At 42.5% G+C, this 25,028-nt stretch overlaps 1 protein-coding gene across 3 annotated transcripts in view; it reads right to left on the bottom strand.

The window, feature by feature from the left end:
- Positions 1-25,028, bottom strand: part of CELSR3 (cadherin EGF LAG seven-pass G-type receptor 3) — a 968,624-nt gene that overhangs the window by 121,669 nt on the left and 821,927 nt on the right. For 2 of the 3 annotated variants that reach the window (XM_069643335.1, XM_069643336.1), the window contains 5 exons: positions 16,386-16,592; positions 15,399-15,573; positions 13,222-13,334; positions 12,400-12,479; positions 1,183-1,309 (listed from right to left, as the gene is read on the bottom strand). In XM_069643335.1, coding sequence (XP_069499436.1) covers positions 1,183-1,309; positions 12,400-12,479; positions 13,222-13,334; positions 15,399-15,573; positions 16,386-16,592 — 702 coding nt within the window. The remainder of the gene's footprint in view (positions 1-1,182; positions 1,310-12,399; positions 12,480-13,221; positions 13,335-15,398; positions 15,574-16,385; positions 16,593-25,028) is intronic. The other variant, XM_069643337.1, reaches the window with a different exon arrangement.

Here is a 25,028-nt window from a genome sequence, read left to right as displayed (position 1 = left end):
TCATATACCCAACCTATGCCCAAGCCAACCTCCTTGTCCATCTGCTCTCCATCCCTGCCACCTCTTACCATTTTCAAGCCTAGCACTCAGACCTACACTCTCATTGTCCACATATGAAAATCCTGAATCGTGATTGGACCTAGGCATCTTTCCAGCCCTCAACCCAGCTCCCAACATACTTCTCACTGAACATCTACCAACCAATTTATGTGACTCTTTCTGCCGTACTGGTGGCAGAAATGTTGCAAACTCCAGAAGCACAGTTGCTGAGTAACGAAATACGCTACAGGTGACGTGGATTTTGAAGGATGTGTAGAACAGGAAAAGGGATAGGCCAAGGAGGAAGTAACGGCTTTGAGGAAGAATGTACATTAACATTAGAAAGAAACCAGAAAACATTTTTTAAAGTTGCTTTGTTAGCAAAGAAGTCAACATCAATAGAGGGCACGGGAAGGCAAAGGTAATCCATAAAATGTTCCCACTGTCATGTTATTTAGGAGCAAAATTGAGCTGCCAAGAAGTTTACTTGGAATCTTGCTCAGATACCAAATGGATAGCTTATTCGATAATTTCTTTATTATCCACTCACATGCACTGTGCATCATTACTTATGACCAAAAAAGGTTCCTTTAGCCTGTGAAGAACTGCAAGAACAAGCACTGAACTATTATTCACAGACAGAACATGCAAAGTTCAGAACAACTGATGGCAAAGACATCTTGAATGCACCGCTTGATTCATACTGTTGGATGCAGGCTGGACCACCTGAAACCTACAAGATAGGATCAGAAATGCCAAGAGGCTGTATCAATTAATCCAGAGGGTTTCATGACCTTAGGAGCCTTCATAGTGATGGGCACTTTGGAAAACTGAATGTGTGGCGCTGTCTGCCCCACAAGGAAGCCCAACAATGATCAGATTGCTCAAGCTAGAAATGATTCAGCTGGTCACTCAGCGATACAAAAGAAGCAGTGTAGTATCACAACTCTGATTCTAAACAAATCGATTTTCCTAAAGGCCCATGGGCCGGGCACTGAGACTGATGACAGGAGGAGTAAGAAAAGGCAAATCAAATGCATGAGCTGGTCATTGTCCTGCAGGCTGGGACCAGACAGCACAAGACTGAGTACAGGTGGTGAACAGACAGAACATGGCTATATGGTTGGCCCAGAGGAATATTACCTGCAGACTGCAGAGGATAGCATAGAGGTAGTGGAAAGCCAGGACACTGTTGTTGACAGCCAGAAGGCCAAAAAGCCAAGTAGTGCTAATAAACAGAAGGAGAATGAAGGAACCTCGCAGTGTCATGCTGCAAAGAGAGACAAGACACAAAAACAGGGAGACAAAGGGGGTTAAAAGCTTTCTTTAGACCTTTGTCCAATTATGATACAGTAGGGAGAGGGACAACAAGGAGAGCGAGGTGGAGACTGGGTGGAGTAAAGAGAAAGAAAGTGATAGTGGAGATAAAGAAGAGGGACGGGAGAAAGGGAGAAGCAAGAGGGCATCGTGGAGAGAGAGAAAGAGGAGACAGAAAAAGGAGAGAGAGATCGCAGACAAGCAGGCAGAACAGAGAGTAAACCTATTCATATGAGAATATGGGGAGATAAAAAAAGAGACAGTCAGGAGGGCAACATGAAGGTGGCACTCAGACACAGAGGTTGAACATACAGAGAGAAGCACAAAGACTGTGGGTGGGAAGGCATGATAGACAGTACTTGGAGACAGAGACTCAGACTGTAGGTCAGAACCTCTGGGTGAGAGACAGTACGAAGACAGTAGGAATAAACAAGTTGGGAAAAGAAAGGAGAGAGACTGTGACATGAGGGCAGCATGGAGACAGTGTTCAGTTAGTGAGAGGCACTAAGAGCAAGGAACAGAAGGGGAAGAGAATCTGCAGGCAAAGAACTGTGGGGGAACGCAACTAGCATATAGAGATGCTGAGAATAGAAGGTGTATGAAAGTGGAAGATGTTGGAAAGGATAGAGGATGAGAGAGCAGCATGAAAACGCAACTCACACAAAAGCTGAGTTGCAGGCAGGAGATGTGAAAGTAGCATAGCTACAAAGCTGAGACCAGAAGGCGAGGTAGGTAGGGGAAGACACATGGAACTGGAGAAATGAATGTGAAGTAGATACATAGAGAAATATTCGCCGGAAGTGAGACAGTATGCAGAGACATCAAGGAAATGGAGAGTGAGACACATGAAAAGAGACAGATTGGGCAGGGTGCTAATTAGTGTGTCGAAAGCGACAGCGGAAAAGAGATAAGCATACAAGTTTGGAGTGGAAGAAAGAAAGTCTGGAATTACAATGTCCAATAATAGAGATGGCAAAAGAAAGGACCAGATGGGGACAGACATGACGGAATAAAATGGAGAGGGCAGGAAATGCACCCTCAAGGGGCAGAAAGAATGGTGAGAGAGACTCGGAGATAGGGAAAGAGAATAGTCAACAAGGAAAGCAGTGTGGAGCCAGGATGAAGAGACAGACTGAGGGTGGAGAGACAGCAAAATACAATGGGGTAAAGAGAGAGTAGTCCTGGTACAAAATGAAATACAAAGTGCTGAGAAAGGGAAAAGATGACCAAGTATTCACCATCATTGAGGCAGAACAGGGAGGCAAACATGTGGGAAATAGATGATGTAGAAGCAAGGGAACAAGAAATGGCAGACCATAACAAATAGGTCTGCAAAGTGACTGTTACAGAGTCAGTAGAGGAACAGCAAAAACATTGGCAGGGGAGAAAGAAGCAGGGAAATGTGACACAAACAAAGCAGTTAAGGGAAGCAATGAAAGGACCAAGATACAAAAAGGAAAATACAGAGAAAAACTAAAGGATGTAGAGACACAGTGGGTCCGTAAAAGACACAGAAGGATAGAAGGGAAAACATTAGTTGTACAATTTACTTACTGTGTTCATGCAAGCAACTGACCACATTTGTTCCACTAAGGCACTTATTAATTACAGAATAGCGACTTTCACTGTCACAATAAGCTGATCAAAATACAACAAGGCATGAACGTGTACACAAAGAATTTGTACTATTTTACACCATGGGGATATGCAGCACACTGTAGTCCTTGTTCACTAGCCCACTGATTTGAAGCATTTCAGAAGAAGAGGGACATGGGTCTGATTTGACTCAATTGTTGGCTTCTCTCATATCAGCTTTAAGCAAGGCTCAAACCCTGCCCTAGTTAGTCATTCTTTAAAGTCTTTCTTACCTGAGTCGTCTAGAAACAAGTTGTTAAATGATATCACCTTTTGCAACGTCAAAACACAAATAATCAGTTTCACAAACGATATTGCTGAAAATCTATGGCCAGGGGATAGACCAGGCTCAGAGTCTGAAAGTCCTTTGCCCTCCCACCACTCCAAACAGGTGGCAGATCCTTGATGGGGAGTGCAGGAAATGTGCCTAATCCCCCAACTGTGCAGATGTTCTCTGGTAATATCCAGGACATTGGTACCCAGTGCTTCGAATGCAGCTTTTTTTTAAAAACAGATTGGTGCTCTAGCGAAATGTTAATTATGGGATGGTTTGTGACTTTTTCTGAGACAGCTGCATGCATACCCTTTTATAAGAGCTCAATGCACTACATGCAAACATCATTTCTCATTTCATTGGCTCACTGTGGCAACCAGAATAAAGTTCCAAATGCTTTGTATTATGACCAAGTCCTTCTGGGGCTAGGGTCTATACAACCTACAAAAATTGGTCCTGCACTGTACTCCAATCTATCTGACTAGAACATTTCCAACCTGTCTTCCTCCACTCCCCCTCCCTTTCATCTTCTATTAACCCTCTTGCCTATCTTCACGCTGTCAGGTCCCTGGTAAAATAGACACTAAAACCTGTCTGGTGCTTTGTTGTCATTGTAGTGAGTTTATAATGTTTATTATTTGCTATTATCAGTTATCTTGGAGTGGTTTGGGCCTTAACTTTAGTTTTCAGAAAGCTGGTTGGAGCCCAAGTCGAGATGGAGGGAAGGAACAGGAGTTGTGATTGGTGGAAGGGAAAACAAAGGACTGGGTCAGGCATTCTAAACTGCCTTTCATTTGAGATTCCATGTATGCAGGTCATGTTTTTGTTTGCTCCTGACGTTTGGGCCTAGGTGTTCAAGAGAAATCATCAGTTTCCTGAAGAAAAGGAATTCAAGACAAGATTCACTCTGAGAAGATAAAGTCTCCATTGAAGTACAGTGTGTCAGACTTGCTAATTCAGCTTTTCATAGTTAAAAGACTATCCTCTTCCTTGGAAATAACTTCTAGGAAGTATATCTGGTTCCTTAGGGGTTCATTCTTCTCACTTTCCAGTGCACATGTGTTCGCGTGTTGTTTTTGTTGAGTGGATCGCAAGGAAACTCTCTAATGGCCTGTTTGCTTACCTTGTTCAGATGCTTCTTCTTTCGCAGCCCCAGTGACACGTGGGAGATTAACTGCAGCTTTGCGATCAGCTGTTTTCAAATAGAGGTGTTGAATTTCCGGGCTGAGGATACGTCAGCAACAACGTGTCTCTTGAGGTGAGGTTTGGGATTTCCTTCCCTAAGCAAGGTAAGCGTTTCACACTTCTTTTTTCCGGTGCTGGAGTAATTATTCTATTTTCTTGCTCCCGGATTGCGCTGTGACAGTGTGCTGTTATCTGACATTATCCGTTTGTTCTATGTATATAATGAACTCAATTTTTAAAAGCGCAGTGTGCGCGGGACAAGTTTGAACTGCAGACAGCTGCAGTAACATTATACGGTCACAACAAACTTCTTTCTAATTTTTAAAGGTGCAGTATGCGTGGCCACAGTATGTAACTGCAAGGAGTTTTCTCTTCCATGAAAATCTAATTAAAGTACCAGATCACATGCAGGAGTGAGGACATTATTCACTAATGCTGACTTATTACATGGTGTGCTTTCATGAGGAGAACTCTCAATTTTCTGTGACTGTTCAAAGAAATATAAAGTATACTGCCTCTGAATTGCATGGACACTATTCTTCAAGTGCCTGTTGACTCCATGATGTGTTTTATTAGGAGACCTTCACTCAGTGGCAGTTTAGACCTTTACTCAGTGGCACAGTGGAAGTATCCCAGGGGTTGACAACCGTGACATATTAAAGCCTACCCCTATTTCTGTTGTCTCCTAATCCCCAGAGGGGTCTGAGAAACTTAAGGATGTTTCTATGCCTTCTAATGATGCCTCACAAGAGGGGGCTAGACCTAACATCACTCAACTAGATCAATCAGTTCTTGCTCAATGGCCAGATCTCATGGCCAGTATTGTGAAAGAGTTACTCTAATGCACACGCCCTTTTGATCTCGGATTATTGGCAGACTCACTCAATAATTGGGTGGCAGATTTGCGCTCATCGAGAGTCAATACTGCTTCACAAACTAATGAGCCCCTTAGTCATGTTGCTGAGATCCAATCATTCAAACAGGGCAACAACTGTCAAGTTAACATACACAGTGAGTTGCTGGAACAGTCGTTACAAACTGATCTCCCCATTAGAGAGTCTGTGGCGCCTAGTGTGCCTATTGTGGTTACCAACAAAAGTATACTAGCATTACAGGCCCAGCACCGGAACCATCTCCTCCCGCCTCGGCATTTGCTCAGAAATTGGGTCAAAAAGGGATTAGACAACTTTTACCAATGAATGCCATTCCCAAGGCTGGATCGTCGCAGAATCTAAGCTAAAGAAAGGGTCAAATGCCTAAAATAGATGACAAGAGCTTGCATGACTTTGTTATGGACAAGAGACATTTTGTTATTTCCGATATCTGCAATTTTGATGATCCGGAGCGCAGAGAAGCCTTGCGCTATAAGGTGCTTGCCTGGCTAAGGCAGAGAACTGGGCCGGGTGTGGTCAGATTACCTGACCTGAAGTTTATCTGCAGGTTGGAGATTAAAGAGTGGTGCACACATTCAAATAATGTATGCATATTAGTGGGTTGTGGGTCTAGTACGCTACCTGCTTTTTTAAGAAAGTGTAAATACATTCCCAGAGGATCCTCCATTTGTAATCTAATTCTCTGATGTTCTTACTGTTCCTGTGCATGCTCCATATTTCGTGTTGTTTGTTTTTGTTATTTATACATCTCCGTTTGTATTGATTGTTGTTGTTGTTGTTCTGCGCCCCTAAGCCTTCGGGTACCGCGGTGCGCATTATAAATGATTAAACATAAACATATAAAATCTATATATAGATGGGAGTGTCGCTCGACGATGTTACTTGATCGAGCACTGAGAGCGAAGTGAGCTCTGAAGACAGGGACTGTAAATGGGGTGATAGGAAGCGGATATAAATTGTATATCAAAAGCATAAGCCCTCCAAAGTTTTTGATAACAATTTTATTGAACCCCAATACTTTTTATATAAACTTTATAGGAAGCAGAAAATGATATCTTTTTAATATAAACATGTATATAACAAATATAAAAAAAAAAATGATCTATACATTTATATACAAATCAATATTAAAAATCATATTTTTGACATTGAATTGTATATGAAAAATAATATTACAAATCATATATTTTGATACAGGCATTTATATTAAAAATAATATCAAACATCTTTTTCGATATAGACATTTATATAAAAATTACATTTTTATTTAAACTTTCCTGAAAATGTTGATATAAAATATTTTGATATACAAATACACACCAATCTTATTTGAACTGGCTTTGATACAGAGTATAAATAATGAAAAGCAGTTTAATGTATAGGTAAAGTGTGCTTCCCAGAGTCCGTACAAAAGTCAAACTATTGTTTCCAAGGGGTCTACAGCATTTCATGCGCGGTATGGATGTGTCCCTCTGTGACCCACCAAAGAGATGTGAATCAACACTGCAGAGGTTTACTATTACGACAAGACATGGGGAATACTGGGAATGTGGTGACTCAGAGGGGTATTCTAGCCACATTAGCAGAAAGCACAGATGGGGCTTATATTTAGATTGCAGGAATACAGGGTGTTTGTGCCAGTTGTATAGACAAACAGTCCATGTGAATACACATGAACAATGTTTAACAACTAAAACTAAGGGTCGTTAGCAAGGCTATTTTTAACTTATGACTGAAGGCCGGCACAGTAGGCATCTGCTGGCTGAACTTATTTTACCAAGTATCCGGGAAATAACATGCCCTGCTTTTGTTGATAAGAAAAATGGCATTGGTCCCAGGAAGCATCTGCAGGGGTGAGGTTATTTTTAGATGTTGTTATAACACATAGGAAGCAGTATGCATGAAATTGATTGTTCTGGTTTGTTGATAAAAAACCATTTCTGCAAAGTAAAAAGAAATACATAAATCTGTGCATTGTTGATAATTAAACAACATTGAGCTTCTATCCCTTTAAAAGGGGTTCTCTGACTGCAGCAGGGGTAGTGTCAACCCCAGTGTTAGAAGACCTGCATGATGACACCCTGCAGTGGCAACTAATTGATTTGGAAGTGGTGATTGCAACTCTGCCCGGGGTGCCTTTCTTCTCAGCTGGATTTGATCAGGTGTCTGTAAATAGTGGGCGAACGCCTGCACAGTCTGGTAATAGAATCTGGGCCTGCTGTTTTTAAAGAGGTTTATTTCAACAACAGCAGAAATGAATGTGATTTTGGGGGGTATTTCAATACTTTAATGTATTATTTTTGTGGTTTTTACAATTTGTGTGGTTTTATTCAAGCTTTAAAAGGTTTTTTTCTTTACTGTATTTATCAATAGGCAGGCCTTTTTGAGGCAGGCCATGAGACAGAGCTTTTCTGAGACAGTCCCTTTTTGAGACAGGCTGTGCATTTTTAAACTAAACAGCTAAAACAGCTATCTGTTTTTAATGACATGTTTGCAAATGTATAGTTTGCTTAGAATGCTCTGTGGTTTTGCATGTCGGCTAGGATAGCACATAGATGTTGGGTGCGCCAGATTTCTATGCGTGGAACTTGTGTTCTAGAACAGTTGTTCAATACTTTAATGTATTGTTTCTGTAGTTTTTACAATTAATGAGGTTTTATTCAAGTTTGATAAAGCTTTTTTCACTCTATCGATAGGCAGGTCTTTTTGAGACAGGCCATGAGGCAGGCTCTTTCTGAGACAGGCCCTTTCTGAGACGGGCTGTGCATTTTTTAACTAAACAGCTATGTGCTTTTAATGATGTGTTTGCAAATGTATAGTTTGCTTAGAATGCTCAGTGATTTTGCATGTCGGCTAGGAAAGCGCATAGATGATGATAGCGTCGGATTCTATTTCTGTGTGTGTGTGATATCCAGAGCTTATGTTCTAGAACTGTTTTTGAAATTTTGACTACAGCGCTTAGAAAGAAGTTGAAAATGTGTAAAGGGTTTTGTGAGTGTTTATAGTGCCACTACACAATCATTCAGACACTTCAATATTGAAGCTTGGAACCCGCAGCCCTTATTGCTGTTCCAAACATTAAAATAAACATTAAATAAACCCTGACTGCACTTTTGGGGTACTTTTTGTTTTGTGATGTGTCATATTTGCTCACGCACAATGCCTTGTCTCAGATTGACAGTGCCGATAAAGTTGATGAAATATTTCAAATGCATGCAATGTGAAGTTTGTATGTGGGTATTTGATTTTTTCACCAAAGATCACACATGTCGCACAAACACTATATCCATATATTTATTTTGTATAGACTGTTGCCATGACAGATTCTTTTAGGGTGTTGAGTGTCAGGGTGCTACATCTTACTTGATATGTTTGTGGATGTGTTATGTATTGATCGACTGTGCCAGTGCATGTTTTAGATTGTGTCGGATTCATTTTGTACTTCCAAGTAGGCGCTACATTTTATTTTATTCTGCATGCAAAGTGGCTCAAAGTCAAATAAAATTTGTCTAATATCTGTCTACAAGGGAAGCACAGACTATTGCCATGCATATTTACATGTGAAAACTGCAAGGTCTGCTTTAAAACACAATTGTGAAGTAGAAATGTGCCAGGACTTTTAAAATACGGTTCTAACTTTTGCAGTGTTTTATACAATCTCGACACGCCCCAAGATGCAGTGGATTCGATTTTTTGGCAAATATCACACTGCGATTCTTTTATATAAACGGATTGAAATTTCAATTTCAACTTAACATTAGTTAATAATGTCGATGCAGGACGGTAGGCTGTTCTTACATCTGTCTCCCGATTCCTGCATTGTGCAGGCTGTTAGATGTAAAAACCAGCGACTTGCATTCTGAAGGGGCTAACTACATGGGAACTCTCACATTAGGGAGCAGGTTTATCTTAGGACATATGTATGTCTTTTTTTTATTTAGAGCGACTGATATTCTCGTTGGTTACCATCCACAAGTAAGTTGAGTTTTGAGTTGGATTCATGTGGAAGATTCTGAGTTCATAGTTTGATGTGGTAATATAGAATGATGGTGATATTATGTTTGGTTGTAGCACCGATGTGGCAATGGATCGGAGAAGAAAAAGGTCAGTGGGATCACAAGATGTATGTTTTCTATAATAAAATTGAAGAATTGGTTGATTGATTGATGGAAGGACTCTTGTTCGTTGATGTTTCTTAACAGCTCTCCATTTTGATATTAAGCTCGATAGCACGAGAACACGAAGGTTAGTGTTAGCATTGGAGTTTATAACCTCTGAATATGTACATTAGTTTTAGATATGCATGATGGCATTACTCTTAATGTATACCCTTTCGATTCTAGTAGATTTATTTGAAAAGATAACACTCTCACTTGATTATGGGGCCAGGAGTCCCGAAACGCATATTGGAAATGCAAACATTTAAATAAGATTTCATCTTGATTGATGTTGTATTGTTCCATATAAGATTGTTATCTGGAAATAAAGATGTGTATTGAAAACTGCTGAACACTTTGTAACATGTATCATGCTCCTCTTTGTTTTTCTGAAAACAGTTATACAGAATACAGAGTGTTTTATGAATGTTTTCGACATATGATTTAAAATGTCGACTAGAATTGCATATATATGTTTATTTTTTGTGATATTTGAATTTTTGATTATGAAAAATCATTGAATAAAAGGATATGCGAACAAATAGAAGGGAGTTTATTTATCCAATGGGAGTGACTGGGTTAAAATCATCAAGTGTTTGATGGGCTAAAGTATATATCATCTTTGTTGTTGATCATAAGGGCTGCTGGATTGCCTGGGCGCCCCAACGCATGGAGTTCTTTTTTGGGGGGTTTTTCATTCATCAAAGGGCCCGAGAATGACTTGGGGGTACCCGACAAACAGAGTTGTTCTTTTTTTCTGTTTTTGATTCATCAATGGCCTGTGGGCCCCCGACGAGCAGAGTTGTTCTTTTTATTTATCAACGGGCCTCGAGAACAGGTGTTATGGGGTGTCTGACAAACAGCACCCCATTGTTTTCTATAGGGGCGATGGGATGGGGCGCTATATCTTGGATGATTCATTATAACTTCTAAAGTTATGTTTGTGTGATATACAATGCATGGGGATTATACAGTTTTAAGGGGTGTATTGTATCATGTTTTTATTCGCCGTTCAAGTTATGCTACAGAAGGCCATGCATTTCATTTGTTTCACATGGCGATTAAGTGCCAAATAAAGTTTGGGGAGTTTTCCTAAAGTGCTACTGGCAGTAAGACTTTGGTAAGCTATCCCATTGGTTTGTAGATCTCCAACTCTTAGTATCAGTCTGTACTAGCTCAGTATCTTGGTAGTGTGGCAGTTAGGCTGATCTTAAAAGGAAGATGTGCGCTGTAGGTAAGTCCACTGAATCTTAGCTAAACAAGCACAGCAAAGAAGCACTTACACATATATTTATATAAAAGATATATATTCATTATATTTACACCAGAATCACTTTAAATACTTCATACGTTTACCGTAGAACTTTTAGGAATACTAGATAATACACTTCAAAGTGCACTTTCACTTTTGTGTTAGTGCACGGTTACATTTGTAGCAACATTAGAAAGGGAAAAGACAAGGTTATCGTATTATTGGTAATTGCTCCCTCATGCGGTTTTCAACAGGTCATACGGTAAAGTATTTACTCTGCAAACGCATATAGAAAAGTCACTTAAAGGGAGGGAAATAAGTGGTTAGTGCAACATGAGCTTAGTTCAAGGTTCTAGAGACGGTTTCTTCGCCTGGCAAGTTGTTTAAGTTAAAAAACGCAACCCTAGCTAAAGGCAGTTCGGAGAGGGCTTGAAGTCTTGACAAACAGCGATAATGAAGACTTCCTGCAAATTTCTATCAGTGTCTAAACTTATTGAAGCAGAAAGTTAGCAACTAACAAAGGATACCTGAAAACGGACTTGAGAAGGGGGTGCAAGCAGCAGCTAGGGTTAGAGGTAAGAGGGAGTTACCCCTCTTGATTTTAGGCCTTGAGTTCTCCAAGGCCTAAATAAATAATTGTACTTATTATACATTTGTCCTAACTTGCATTATTGCTGAGTGTTCAGTCTATGCTTAATGGACCCCTAGTCGAGGCCTTAAAGCTCAGTCACTCTTCTTTGATAGAGTTTGGCAGGGATTTGCTTTCCATGGTCCCCGGAATAGGATGGCCTCTCAGAATCTGTACACAGGGCTGGTCCTGAAAATCCATCTTAATACCTGCATTGCTAGGCATAACACCCCAGCCTCGTTCGGAAAGAGACAAGGACTACCATTTCATAACGTGAAAATGTGCAAGGGAGAGCGTGGGCTTACGTATTGCCCACATATGTGGCTCTGATATAATTAAATGCTGCTGTGCATCATGCCTGGTCCATCACATTCCTGGGGAGGACATTCTATGAGTATGCAGGACATAGGCAACAGAGATCACCCAAGGTGCTCAAATTACAAACTTAAGAAGAAATGTTAAGAAAAGATGAACGTTGATGACAACGAAGTTTGTAGCATAAAAATACTGGCTTTGAAGAGACAAGAATTGGGCACCGACCGCGTTTTCACTGCGGCTATTCTAACCTTTTCACTGTGGTGTTTTTATTGTGCCGTTTTGTCATTTAAAAAAAATGTTTATATTTGTTGTTTGTTTGGCGAAGGGGATTGGGGTGTGGTGATTGGCAGGGTGAGATGGTGGGGGTGGGTATGAACGGGTTTGGGTGGATACCCTCTCAAAGAAAATAAAAAGATTAGTGAGCGAAAACGGTCATGATGAAAACACCACAGTGAAAATGTCAACGGTTAAAATAGCCGGGGTGAAAACGCCTGAAACTGTATAAGAGAATATAAATGTGTGACTTTCTTCTGAATTCTACCCCTTTCCACCTGGACTGTAATTATAATGAAAAGCATGCTGTATCGTATAGTTTGGCACAAGTGATCATGTGATTTGTCATACATTTTGCATTTGAGCTCTACTTGTTAGAGGCAACATTTTAAGATCCTTTAGATTTAATGTAAAAGATCTACACTTACAGAACAGACTTTTTCTTTGTTTCCTTCTGGCCTGGTGAACACAACAGTTTAGCCACCATGAGGAACATCACTCCATTTATCTGAAAGAAAAGAGGAGAAGTAAAATCATTAATTTCAAATCCTACTTCTGCATGGATGATCTGAAATCTCCGGCCAGAGGTTGTACCTAGTAGTGCAAATGTTTTTTTCAGTTCACAATTGTGCTAACTTGGAATTTTATAGATTACATGAAGACCTGCCTGATGCTATTGCTCTGTGTCTGCTTTGATGGGGGGAACTATGAAGGGGTTTAATGCCTCCTGCATGACCACTTCTCACATAAATAGCAGGCATAGCTTGGTCTCAAAGATGAATGCAGCAAAGTGAAGATGTGTAAATTAGCGCTCAGTGGTGACAATTGACAAAGCTCACATGCATATTGTAAAATGCATGAATTGTGCACTAATTTGTCTTATTGCGATTAAGAAATTGAAAGAAAATACACTAGGAAATGTCTTATTTTATATCCCTAGTTATGCCCCGTGTCACTTTCCTGTTTCATATGTGAGGATGTCTTGCTATATTCCTCTTTGCTCAAATTTTGCTATTCAAATACACGGATGGTGCCTGGTAAAACATGTCGATATTTAATCACTGGTCACATGAATATGTGGACAGTTGGTTTAAAAATCATAGAAAGAGAAAACTCAAAAAATATATTTGGAGAAAGTGAAATGAAAGGCGTGAAAAGGAAATAAAGCAAGCTGTGAAAGGAATTTAGCATAGCCAATGAACTGTAGCATGGGAGTTCAGAATAAGTTCTAATTCGAATAATTGTATTACCACAATAACAAGAGCAATCGGTCCAGCAAAGCTCCAAAGTAATTTATCATGTACGGAAATCCAACAGAAATCTGGGTTGCCATAGCCTTCTGGGTCCAATCCTACAGCTAGACCTGGTAAAAAAGAGAACAACATCACCTCTGGTACTAAGACACAACTGGGATCATTGGGATCACCATACAGAAGACCTTACATTTTGCATGCACATTCACTGGAGTTACTGAAAGGGTTTGTTTCCTCTGACAATTTAAAGTGTATGCCCGCAGTGAGCAAACCACGGCTCCAGCAACCCCAGGAAAACCAATGCAACAACATATGGCGACAGCAGTTGCTCCCTAATTACCATTATGTTTGTTGGGGTCATTATTTGTTCTGATTGGGACATGAGACGCTTGTTTGCATACTTGTTTTGAAGTTACTGTGGTCAATTCCAAATGAAAAACATAAGGCTTAATGCTTTTTCCTGCAGATACCTTTGCCATGCCGGTGTGGTGAAACATGAAAAGAATACCTATCTGTGGTCACCTTGGAACACTGGTATTGGTAGCTGCTCCATTCCTTTGCAGGAAACCTATTATTAAAATCATATGAATTGGGTCACTGGCTCTACTACTATTGAATGCATTGAGACCCTTTATTCCTGATTGGAGAACTCTGAATAACTTTTCAACTTTATCAAAGTAGTCTGAACTAGGTTACTTACCTTGACATGTGTGGAACACCCTTGTTAGAGTAGGGATTGGGATTTATGTGTGTGTGCCGACTCCCCATTCTCTGATCCAGAAACCCACCAAATCCTACCCACTTAAAACGGCTACCATGGCTTCTCTGACCAAACACACCCCATCTAATATGGCCTTTGCCCTCATCCCATCTCATGTCTGTTCTGTAATAAGAGGTTGCACTCTGCATAACCCTTGTTTTCCGCTCACATCCACCTCAATCCCCATTCCCCTCCCTTCTCTGCCACAAGAGCCTACATGCACCCCTCCCCGCCAGCCCTGCTCCACTTGTTTTCTTTTCCACCCAATGGGGGGTTTGCTTCCCATACCTCTTCACCCAGACTGCCCAATGCCGCTAACCACACCCCATGGTCACCTCAGCTCTTCCTCCTTAGCGCACCCCAATCCACCTCCTGGCTCAGTACGGTGATCACCGGTCATAAAAAGCAGACAACGCTTTTTATGGATCTGAGTTTGCCGTGCACAGGAGTTGGTAGGCAGGGATGGAATCAGGGAATCCATCTCTGAGTAAGGTAAATGAACTCAGGGAATGGATTCATTAAGTGTAGCAACTCTGGACTGAGATTGCCTTATAATCCACAAGGCCAATCAATGATACATTGTGTAACATCCCGACTCCTCACTCACTTTAGGTTACATTTTAACAGTAATTGTGTAACCGTAAATTATAAAGTGTAGCATGTGGTCCATTTTGGACAACTAAATTTGATTGTTTATGTGCATATATGCACATTGATTTACTTGCCTTTTAGTGCTTAATGCATCAGTGTTGATGGATATATACGTGTATTTTATACTTACTTGTGTGGACAATCTATTACTTGACAAGCTTCTTTGTTTGTTAGTTGTATTTGACATAAACTCCCTAATCTCCTTAGTCCAAACATTACTACTAAGCCTCATTACCAAGTGAGAGTTCTGTTAAACATTTGTGGTAAACGTTTACAGTTCCACTAAGGATGGTTTTTCCAAACCCAACACTAGTAGTGGTTCTGAAAAACCTAACAGCCATTTACAAACTGCACAGCTCACTCCTTTTTTCCATGCTTTTCAGCACAGAATGAACAGATACACAGAAGGTATTGGTATGCATCTTTTGAAAGTGGGTATTTCTTAGTCCAAATGTTCATATTTACAGCTTCTTTCTGTGCCTTGATTGTAGAATGCACAGTGGGATGATGATGTGAGGGTGTTTCCCTTTAATACTGCTCTTTGAAGTAGATGATTTTGTTCCAATTAGTTTTACGTGTCATCGCAATACTTTTGAAAAAGGGAATGGTTCTGAGGGTCTTATAGGTACTTAAAATTTCAAACATAGGCCTAGAGTTCGGAATGCACAATTGTTGTGTACATAGAAGTTGCAATACAGAATGGTGGAATAAATGGTCATGCTGGTGATGTGACAATCTGAGTAATGTTTCAGCAGAAAGATACCTGTAATGACAGCAGACGCTCCCCATCCAACACCATAGTAGAACCTCATTGCTCCATAGTTGACATTTCGGACTTCTGTCTGCATGCGATAAATATGAAGACCCTCTACAAAAAGCCAGGCGAAGGTGGACAGGAAGAAGTAGTGGAGCAAGATGGCAGTGACAGTACAGAGGAGCTGTGTGCAGAGATGGACAGGTTAATAAAACACGTGTGTAACGAAGTCATTACTTTGAAAACACAGCACAGGCACATTGGGTACATAGGCACAGGGTGATTGATGGAAACTCATTTAAACCCCTGACTTCTGCTAGGTGGACATACATGTCTATTCTAAATAGATCTTAAGAGGGAATTCTCCTACACAGAGTTTGGGAGAGAATTCTGTGCATCAGGCACTTCCTCTTAATCTTCATAGATCAGTGTCTTGAGAAGGCTGGTGGTACCATATGTCTAACTCTGTGCCAGTACTGCTAGATCAGGGGCAGCAGCCTGATGGGAAATCTGCTGATTTTACCGACAGGAAATATACCTCTGCTGGGCAGGCGGGACTCATTTATATTCCATAAATCATCAGACTCACGTTCTCTGTATCATGGAAGGTGTGTGAGTAACTTGCAACATATTGAAAATCAGCATTTACAGCTATAACACCAACTGCAAGCAGGTTCCTATAAAATTACAGCACAGGTAGTGGAAAATAAACTGTACTACATTTGCTTTCAAATGGAAGTTACCAAAGATTACAATGTCATGTTAATTTCTTGTTCCTGTTCAAATATTATCCAAATTCTAATTCCACATTCCATAAACAGCATTTATCAGGTTTACTGTTCAAGATATACTATGCTGTAGTCAAGTGATAATACAAAATGACAAAAAAAAAGTTAAGGATATTTAATTTCTTCAGAAGAATTTTTCTTCTGTATCGGAGAGTGCAGATCCTACTTTGATGTTTAGCGTGCACAAATGCTCTAGGATCCCACCTACCTGGTTCTCTGTACGGTTGATGCCCAAAAGAAACACCATCTCAGAGAAGAAGAGGGCCACGGCTATGTTGGAGTGGATGCCCCTGGTGTTGGACTTGAGACCCTTCAGGCAGGCTAAGATAATGAAGGTGAGAAGCAGGGCAACGAGCGAAATAGACAGAGTGGAGTAGGTGACGACTGCTAGTGTTTCCAGGTCTCCTTCCAACTGCTGCAGAGCATAAGCAAAGATAATATAGGTCAGAGTAACTGTTGGCAATTTTCATAAAGGGCTCTCCCTCAGACAAGTCAAGAAAAAAGCATACTTTTGTATTAAGGAAGCTATTGCAATACACACCACACCTCGTTATAGGATACCTAATTAATGACTTAGTTCATCCTGTAAAATACAATACTGACAACTAATGATATCCATAAAGAGAATGAGAGATGATCAAATGCCAAGACATTGCTCATTGGTGATGGTCCAATTAACTCATCAGGGTGTCACTTTCAGCACACATTCTTAATTGTTTCAGACTGCACAGTAGAACACACACCAATCATTTTAATATTATTATAGATACTTTGCAAATTAGACTGTGAGGTAAGATAGGATATGGTGACAGATGCCAACCTATGGTGTGCCCTCACAAATAAATCTCATTAATAAAGCAGTCTGCAGTAAAACAAAACTTGAGCCACATCAAAATGAGCAAAAAAGACACTCATAAAAAATAAGAAAATAGGAAAAAACGGATCAATAACGAAAAATAGATTCCCAGAAAGGATAGTGAAAAAATACTCCTGACTTGCTGCACTGACTGGTGAACATTGGGGGAAAACGCCAACTGCCATAATATACAAATGGTGAGAGCCTCAGGAAACAAGAGAAGAGATTTGTGCAGCAGTCATTCAACACTTTCCATTGGTGGGCAGGAGTGGATGCTGGCAGGCACAGGCGTAAGTATAGTTTGGAGGGTAGAGGAATGGGGGCAGAAGATGGAGGGGTCAAAGAACAAAAAGGACTAGTTTGCCACTTTGATGTGCGGCCAATGTAAAGTTATGACTTTTCTTCCCTGGTTAATCTGTTCTTTCCCTAACGATTCCAGAGAAGAGGACTCACCCATGACAAAAATACTATTTGTGTCCCAAAAAGATGTTTATCGGGATGGGGAGGATACACCAAGTGCCCTCTTTGCATGTGCAAGTTTCCTTGCTCCGCTGTCTATGTGGGTTCTACTAGTTGGTAGCAGCCCTTTTGCTTTTAGAGAGGGAACAGCCTGCTGTACTCCAGGCCTGACCCTACCAGACACCCCTTAAACAATGTAGTAGCGGGGGAGCGCCACAGCTACTGATATAGCCATATATGGTCATGGTTCCTGCTTGGCTATGAGAGTGAGGGCCAAAGGCCCTAGAACTGCATATGACCTGTTTGTGAATAGTGACTGGTATTCAAGCCTGAATCCACACTAGAGAGAGAAAGACTTTTGAAAGTTTAATGTGGCAATCTTAACAGATTAACAGGGGAGGGTGTGCTCATTTACTTTGTAGCACATGTGAATTGGTCTCAGAGCATGGAGGAATATGCCTATCTTATCATTAATCGCAAGGACGACTTGCCTGAAACTTTGACTGACAAGAGAAGTCTGCCCCAGTACTGGCTGTACCTTGCCTGGGAACATCAAAGTGTGGTGCTCTTTTGCTCTGCAAGCTGAGTCCTAAACTGCAATGAGGGTTTTAAGAACCAGTAAAGGTAAAGGGTTCTGTGGGACCAACCTTAGTGGACCTGCAGGGTTTCCTCCTTGGTTTCCTCTAAGTTTAACCAAGCTCTCACTGCTACCAGGACTGAGCAATAAGGTTTAGACTAAGGGGAGGAGGAGACTGGTGCAAGCTACAGATTATATATGCAGAATGGTTGTCAAGCAATAGACTGTCTACACAGGTATCAGAAAACGCTTACTTATTATAACAAAAGCTGCACTACAATCAGTAAACCTAAAAAGGTAAGTAAAACAGTTCTATATTTACAAGCAGCACAACGTTGGTGATAACATCAACCACACTTTACATCAAAACAGTAATTCCAACCACACAATACACTTATGCAGGCTAAAGTGGGGGAGGGGCTATTAACTGTCGTAAAGGAAAACTATCTTAAGAAGTCCAACCCTATCCTAGAAACCATTGTCCAGCAATAGTGCCAGAATAAAATAACCAGTTTTGGATACTAAAAGGGGATTAAACAGTGATGTTAAAGTTCTCCCACAAGGTTTAACAGGCTCAATATGATAGTGAAGCGTAGTTATAGTGATATAGCTCGTATGCTGGTATCTGTTGGATTTTTTACGAAGGAAGGAGTCATACACCAATTCCAAATGCCAAAGGGAACCCATACAAAATTCCTACAGTCAGGCTCAAAAGTTCCAGCACCAAAGGTAAGGTTAGGCTTGGATTTCATGGGGCACAGAGGGGCATCAAAATACATATGCCACTATGCCCCTCAAACCCAGATCATGAAGGTCAAATAGGCTATTGGAGATGACTGTTGCCACCATTCGTGCTGGTGCTGATGGTCCTGGGTGCAGAGGGATTTTGTTTGACAACTTAGTCTGGCAAGTCAGCATTTCCGGTCCCCGTTCACAACCTCCCAGTTCAAGATACTCCCATGAGCTGGACTTCAGGCTTTTCACTAATGAGGGATTTTTGCGACAGCACCCATTACGAGGAGGACCACCGCATGGCAGCAGCTGGGAGCAGCAGTCTTGGTGATCCAGCAAGGGCTTGCAGGCAAAGGAGGATACCACACTGCAGCTCCAGCAAGGCCCTCTATCTGGTTGAGTGCAGCAGTCGAGGAGCCACAACATTGGTGATTGTGCCCATGAAATTGCACTCGATAATGTTTTTGCCCAAGGGAGTGCACACTCTGGATTATGCAGACCAGCTAGAGGCCTATCATTTCCACAAGCTCTGGGAGGCTGTCCAACGAAGTTCAGGAATGTGAATTGGTTGTGCCCACCGGTTCAGGGGAGGGAGACAGTGTTGTAGGCCTCGCTTGTTTGAAAGATTACAGAGCTTTGGCTTGAACGAGCTGTTGTTTTTTTTGGCAATGCTTGTCACAGAAACAACTTCCAGCATCCCTTTTGATGACCCTCATGCTTCGTAAGTGGTTGATGTAAAGAATGGCTCCAGATCCTCTACTGATAGATTGAAACTTGGGATACGAAGAACCCAGCCCATCTTTTAGAGAACCTCTAACATTCGGATAGCTCCTCAAATGCATCCATGACATCACACTGGCTTGTTTGTGCAGAAAGGTGCCTGCAACCCCCTACCCTGTCCAAGCCAATTCCCAAGCACACAAAGGATCTTCCTGGGCTGTGGCCCAAGCCCGCGAAGACCAAGATCACATATGGCCATTTGCTGCCTAGTAAAGTAGTGAGTAAACTGAAAAGACAGTGCCTTAATAACTTGGTTAGCTGTTTTGACCACCAGTGTACAAAAGCCTACTATACAGCAATAATAGAGTACCGGTGTACAGTATTACACCTCAAAATGTAAAAATTGACATCAGTGCCAAAAGCCTGTCTGGGCATCACACCTTAACTGTGAAAAGAAAGGGGGCGGGGATACACAATTCCCCTGCTCTACTATCCATAGGTGAGGTAGTAGTGCTACATAAACATCAATAGGAAACATGGACAACCTGCACTAATTGCATTAAACACTGACCAGTGTCCTCAAAACAAAATGAGCTGACGCTGGTTCCCCACACCACGGAGACTGTCTCCCCGACTGAGCACTACAGCTGGAGTGAAGGTACACAGCGCTGCACACATAGCGGGTGGAGGGCAGTGAAACAACACTATCGCCCACACAGTGCTGATAATCAGAGGATCCTAGGAAGGGGTGAGAGAAAACACAAGAAACCCTGCAACCAAAGCGGGGCCTGCAACCAAAGTATAGGCTCATAGCCCACACGGGGCTGATAACCAGTGGACCCCAGTAGCGGGCAAGAGAAACTGGAAGATAAATCGAAACTAGACCTGGGCCTAGCAAGAATGTAGCCCATCCAGGACTAATTATCAGAAGAATTCCAGGAAGGGTTCAGAAAAACTATTACTAAAGCCAGATTACAAGTTGGGCTAAGCAAGCCACTGGCCTACTCAAGGCCGAAAGTAGGAACAGCCACACAGAAACAAGAAGAGAGTGGTATTTTCTAAAAAACAATGGCACGAGATCAGAGGAACTCATTATGTTTAATATAGCCCTGGCTCATACAGCCATTAGTGTGATGCGAGAACATAAAGAGACATTTTTACTTTCTTTTGATTGTTCATTCACTGGAAGCACTAGGGGAAGAGCTGGAGCAGACTCTTTGCTCTAAAGACCATTTTGATTGTTCATTGTAACGACCAAAACAGGAGTCAGACAAGACCTTTTGAGAATTCTTTGGTGGAGGTCAGAAAACCAGCCACCACTGGGTAAACCAAGGGGGAGAGCAACCCTAATCTAACGACAACTTAGATTGTCTTTCTTTTCATAGTGGTAGGACAGATGTGAAGACAGTTCCGTTTTTTGGGACAGAGGACTGAGTTTATTTGTTCGAAATCCTAACGAGCCCCTGTTTGTATGTTGTTTTACCGGAGGGAATTCATCATAGTGATAGGGCTTAGAGATGGTTTTCTTTCATTTCAAATAAAATTGGTGTTTAAACATTTCCTCTTGTCCATCTCCTATATCTGACTTAACACAATTGGTGTCCGAAGTGAGATATGAATGACCCACGATAGGCTCAGACCCAATGAAGATTCTCTATGTCTAAACCCATCTACAAACTTGTCCCTCTAGGCCAGCTACATGCTAAACCCTCGCTAGGTGCAGTTTGTAAGCACTCTGTTTTAGTAGAGCGTAGTCCACCGCCGGCACACCTAGCCTCACCACTGAGTAGCAGGCTCCCTAATGGACCAGAGGAAGACAAACAGTTTGACTCCGCAAGCCCTGAAATTTCTTTTACCCAGGGATTAGCAATATTGGGGATATTGTTCCTAGGGGGAAGAAGGGGGAGGTCTGAACATGGCATCCCTACTCTCGCTCAAGCTCTCTGGGCGGGGATTATTGACAACCAGGCCAGGGCCTACCAACGCCACCAGGAGAGTCTTGACCGCTTAAGTAATGGTCCAGGAAATTGAGCTCTTAATGAAGAAGGAGATAACTTGGGTGCTTTCTTCATACATTTTGAAACGGTTGGCCACCCAATTACACTGAGATAACTTGCTTAAAACATGCTATTTGGCACCTTTACTAAAAGGAGAATTACAACTGTCCTATCACATAATCAATGTGAATAGGACTACCCCCTTTACTGAGATAAAACAGCCCCATTCGGGAAGGTTGGGTACACCAAGACTTTCAAAGAAAAATCAGAAAACCCAGTTACTCCCAAATGAGACGCAAAAAATCTCTTAAATTAATGGCTAAGGAGGAAAACCTTATGCAAGGTCTTAGAGATGCAATTTGTCAAAGCCTTACCCCTTCCCCTCAAGAGGACTGTCTTACAACAGCATTAACCCTCCATGGAAAAAGCCATTCAAATAGCCCATGCTGACTCTGATGAATTCAAGATTTTTCGACAACCTCAAATCGAATCTACTGAGACCTGAAGAGACCAAAGATCCCCCAAAGGGATAGCCATCCTTCCCTGGTCACAGGTCGAGACATCCCACCTTCCTTTGTACCTAAAAAGAAGGAAGATGCAATCTAGCGTCCAGAAGCCTTTCCATCCGCGAACTCTTGCGTCTTACCGAAGAGCTGGTCAGTAGGAAAACACCCATTTCCAACAATGTCCCTACACGTTTCTCATGTGGGGAAAGGGACACTTTTCCCATACATGTCCCAAAAACCAACCTGAAGAACCCATGAAAATAGGCTGGGTAGAGATGGATGAAAGGAAAGCATGGGATGAGACCAGGGATGAGGTACTCATAGAAGCCAGCGTCCTCTTATGCACTGGTTCTCCGAACCAGGCTCGAGAAAAAGTTTGGGTGAACAAAACCTTGAGTAAAGCCCTAATTGATTCCAACAACAGACAACCTGTGGTCTGTTTGTACCTAATATATCCAGATACCTTGGATCCGAACGGTGCCATGAAAATATCCTGCGTCCATTGGGGTGCTGAAATGTACCCTAAGGTCCCACTTACCGTAGAGGTCAGAGGAAATCCAACCACCCCGAAAGTAACTCTAGTTCCCAGGTTACAGGGACTGGTTTTCCAACATTCCCAGACCTCCTTCATTAGAACTTGAAAGAAATGCCTCTGAGAAATACTTTCCACTGACGACCCTGAAAAGCACAATACTGAAGCACCATGCGTTTGGGAAATAGGGACCTTTTCCTGAGTAGTATCCCTAGAAGGAGGGGCCTCCAATGCAACGTAAGGGGTTTGTGACAAAACCGGGGAATTCATCCCTTCTCCACCAGAGGGAGCTACCCCATTTGGGACTAGAGAGGTGAGCCTGCAAAATAACACCATCCCTAGAGGTCAGGGCAAGAGGGATCCCATTGGGGTGACCCCACTATGGATGAGGAATAGCAAATTAGGAATTCACTTTCACCACCCCTCAATTCTATATCCCAAGTATTAATGGGGTATATGGGAACTGAGCAAGGTAGCCATGTGCATTGTCCCTTTAAGGTGGATAGCTTGGTCTCTGACCTATATCTGTTGCAGTCTCAGTCTAAAGCTAGTGTAGGCCCTCCACTAGAAGAAGACTCTAAAATACACCTGCAGCGAAAGAAAGGAGGCAATTAGCTGAGACGCGAGAGATGCCCGCTTGTGCGGCTGCCAAAGGAGAAGATCCCACCCCCACAGGAGGAGACAACGGGTAGAGCCATGCATGGTCAGCAAGAACCATAATAAGCAGCTGGTGAAATGCTGTCTCTTACCCGGTGGCGGAGACTCCGCCGAGCCTGGGACTGCCAGAAGAAGAAGATGTACCAAAGTCCTGATCTTCATACCCAAGAGGAAAGAACAGATGTGAAGCAGCCGACTGCACCCTATGGAGCGAGCAGAAAGAATCAGGTCCACGCAAGTCAGGGAGACCGCCTCCATGACCGAGCACCACCTCCGGAACGAAGGTACGCAGTGCTATACACATAGGAGGGAGATCAGGCTGAAACTTGGTTACCTTTCATAGTCCCCGCTTGGCTGATACAAACTTAGCTTCAGCGTTCATTTCTACCAATGAGGGTAGAATTAGACTAAATATTCTATACATGCCATCTAGGTGTCAGTCGTCATTGCCGGGAGTTGCTGTCAAAGACGGGCCATAGGTGAACGAGGCAGAAGATTTAGAAATGAGAGTGGCTGTTGTCACCAAAGAGGACAAAGGGTAGACTGAAAGGCTGGTCTGATCTGAGGGGAGCTCTCTGTACGGAGCTCCTAACTTCCAGATAGTTGGAGTAGTAGAATGAGGCTTCTGCCAGATTCGCAATGCATCCAGACTCTCATTCTTCTGGAGAGGAATACCAGTTCTCTCATGGCCCTTTACTCCTAAAGTGTTTGACAGTACCCCACCACAGCGGGGACTTCTATAGGTATATGATAATTCTATTCTGTAATATTTTTCTAGAGCTCCAACTCGCCCGCAGGCCTCAGAGCGCTACAAGACTAAACAGACAAAACAACATAAAGGGATATGCATTAAGGAACAGGAGGGATTGGAGCCGGAATAATATAGTGGCATGTCATCTGCCAAAATAGATATCCAATTCTGAACAGCCATAGTGGAGGCATACAGGCCACATCCATGTCGTCACCTGTGGATAGCATCATCTGGTGGTGAAAGGCCTCCCAAATGGGGGTAGTTCCAGAAGGGGAGAAACCCCCAGAGAAGGGCTCAGTTACAGGGGCAAGTCCTGATTCTGAGGCTCTACAAGTTGAAGTCAATTGTGATCTGGTGCTAACCCTGACGTAATGGCTGTGGTGATGGAGATAGCTGGTACCAAGGGTTCCACCAGAACCAGGGGCGTTGCAGCTGGAGAACGAAGCAGCAGAGGTTGTGGAGAGGCGTGGCTTGAGGATGAACTTCCTTGATGAGCCCTTTGAAGTAGCTAGCAATGGCCACGAGGTGCGTCAGCATCTAAACGTGATAAAAAAATAGTCTATGCTTGCTTTTGTTTGAAGGAAGAATGCGTCCAGGTGAAGGGACCAGGGTGATACCACACCGGCTGACTCTGGAGGTATGGGGCCTCATTACGAGTCCGGCGGTAGCCATGCCGGAAAAAACGGCAGGCTGCCACCGGACCCGGAATTAATTTCCAGCTCCGGATTTGCCAGATTTACCGTGGCATTACAGCCCTGGTGGTCCGGTAATCCCGGAGGCAGAATAACTTTAGTCCCCATTCCCATGGAGTCCCATAGGACTCCATGGGGATGGGGACCATGGAAACACCAGCACCGTTACCGGTGCCAGTGTTTCCATTTCCGTCTGCAGGCGGGTGGCCTTACTCCCGCCAGGTCAGACCTGGCGGGAGTAAGGCCACCCACCTGCAGAACTCGTAATCTGCCGGTCCGGAAACAAGGGTGGTGGCTGGTTTACCGCCACCTTTGTTTCCGGACCGGCAGAGTCATAATGAGGCCATGGTCTGGAATTCACAGCAACTCAAT

Source organism: Ambystoma mexicanum, chromosome 2p (genome assembly GCF_040938575.1).
Source record: "Ambystoma mexicanum isolate Mex_15411 chromosome 2p, UKY_AmexF1_1, whole genome shotgun sequence".
Taxonomy (NCBI): Eukaryota; Metazoa; Chordata; class Amphibia; order Caudata; family Ambystomatidae; genus Ambystoma; species Ambystoma mexicanum.
This window is presented reverse-complemented; position numbering and strand designations above follow the sequence as displayed.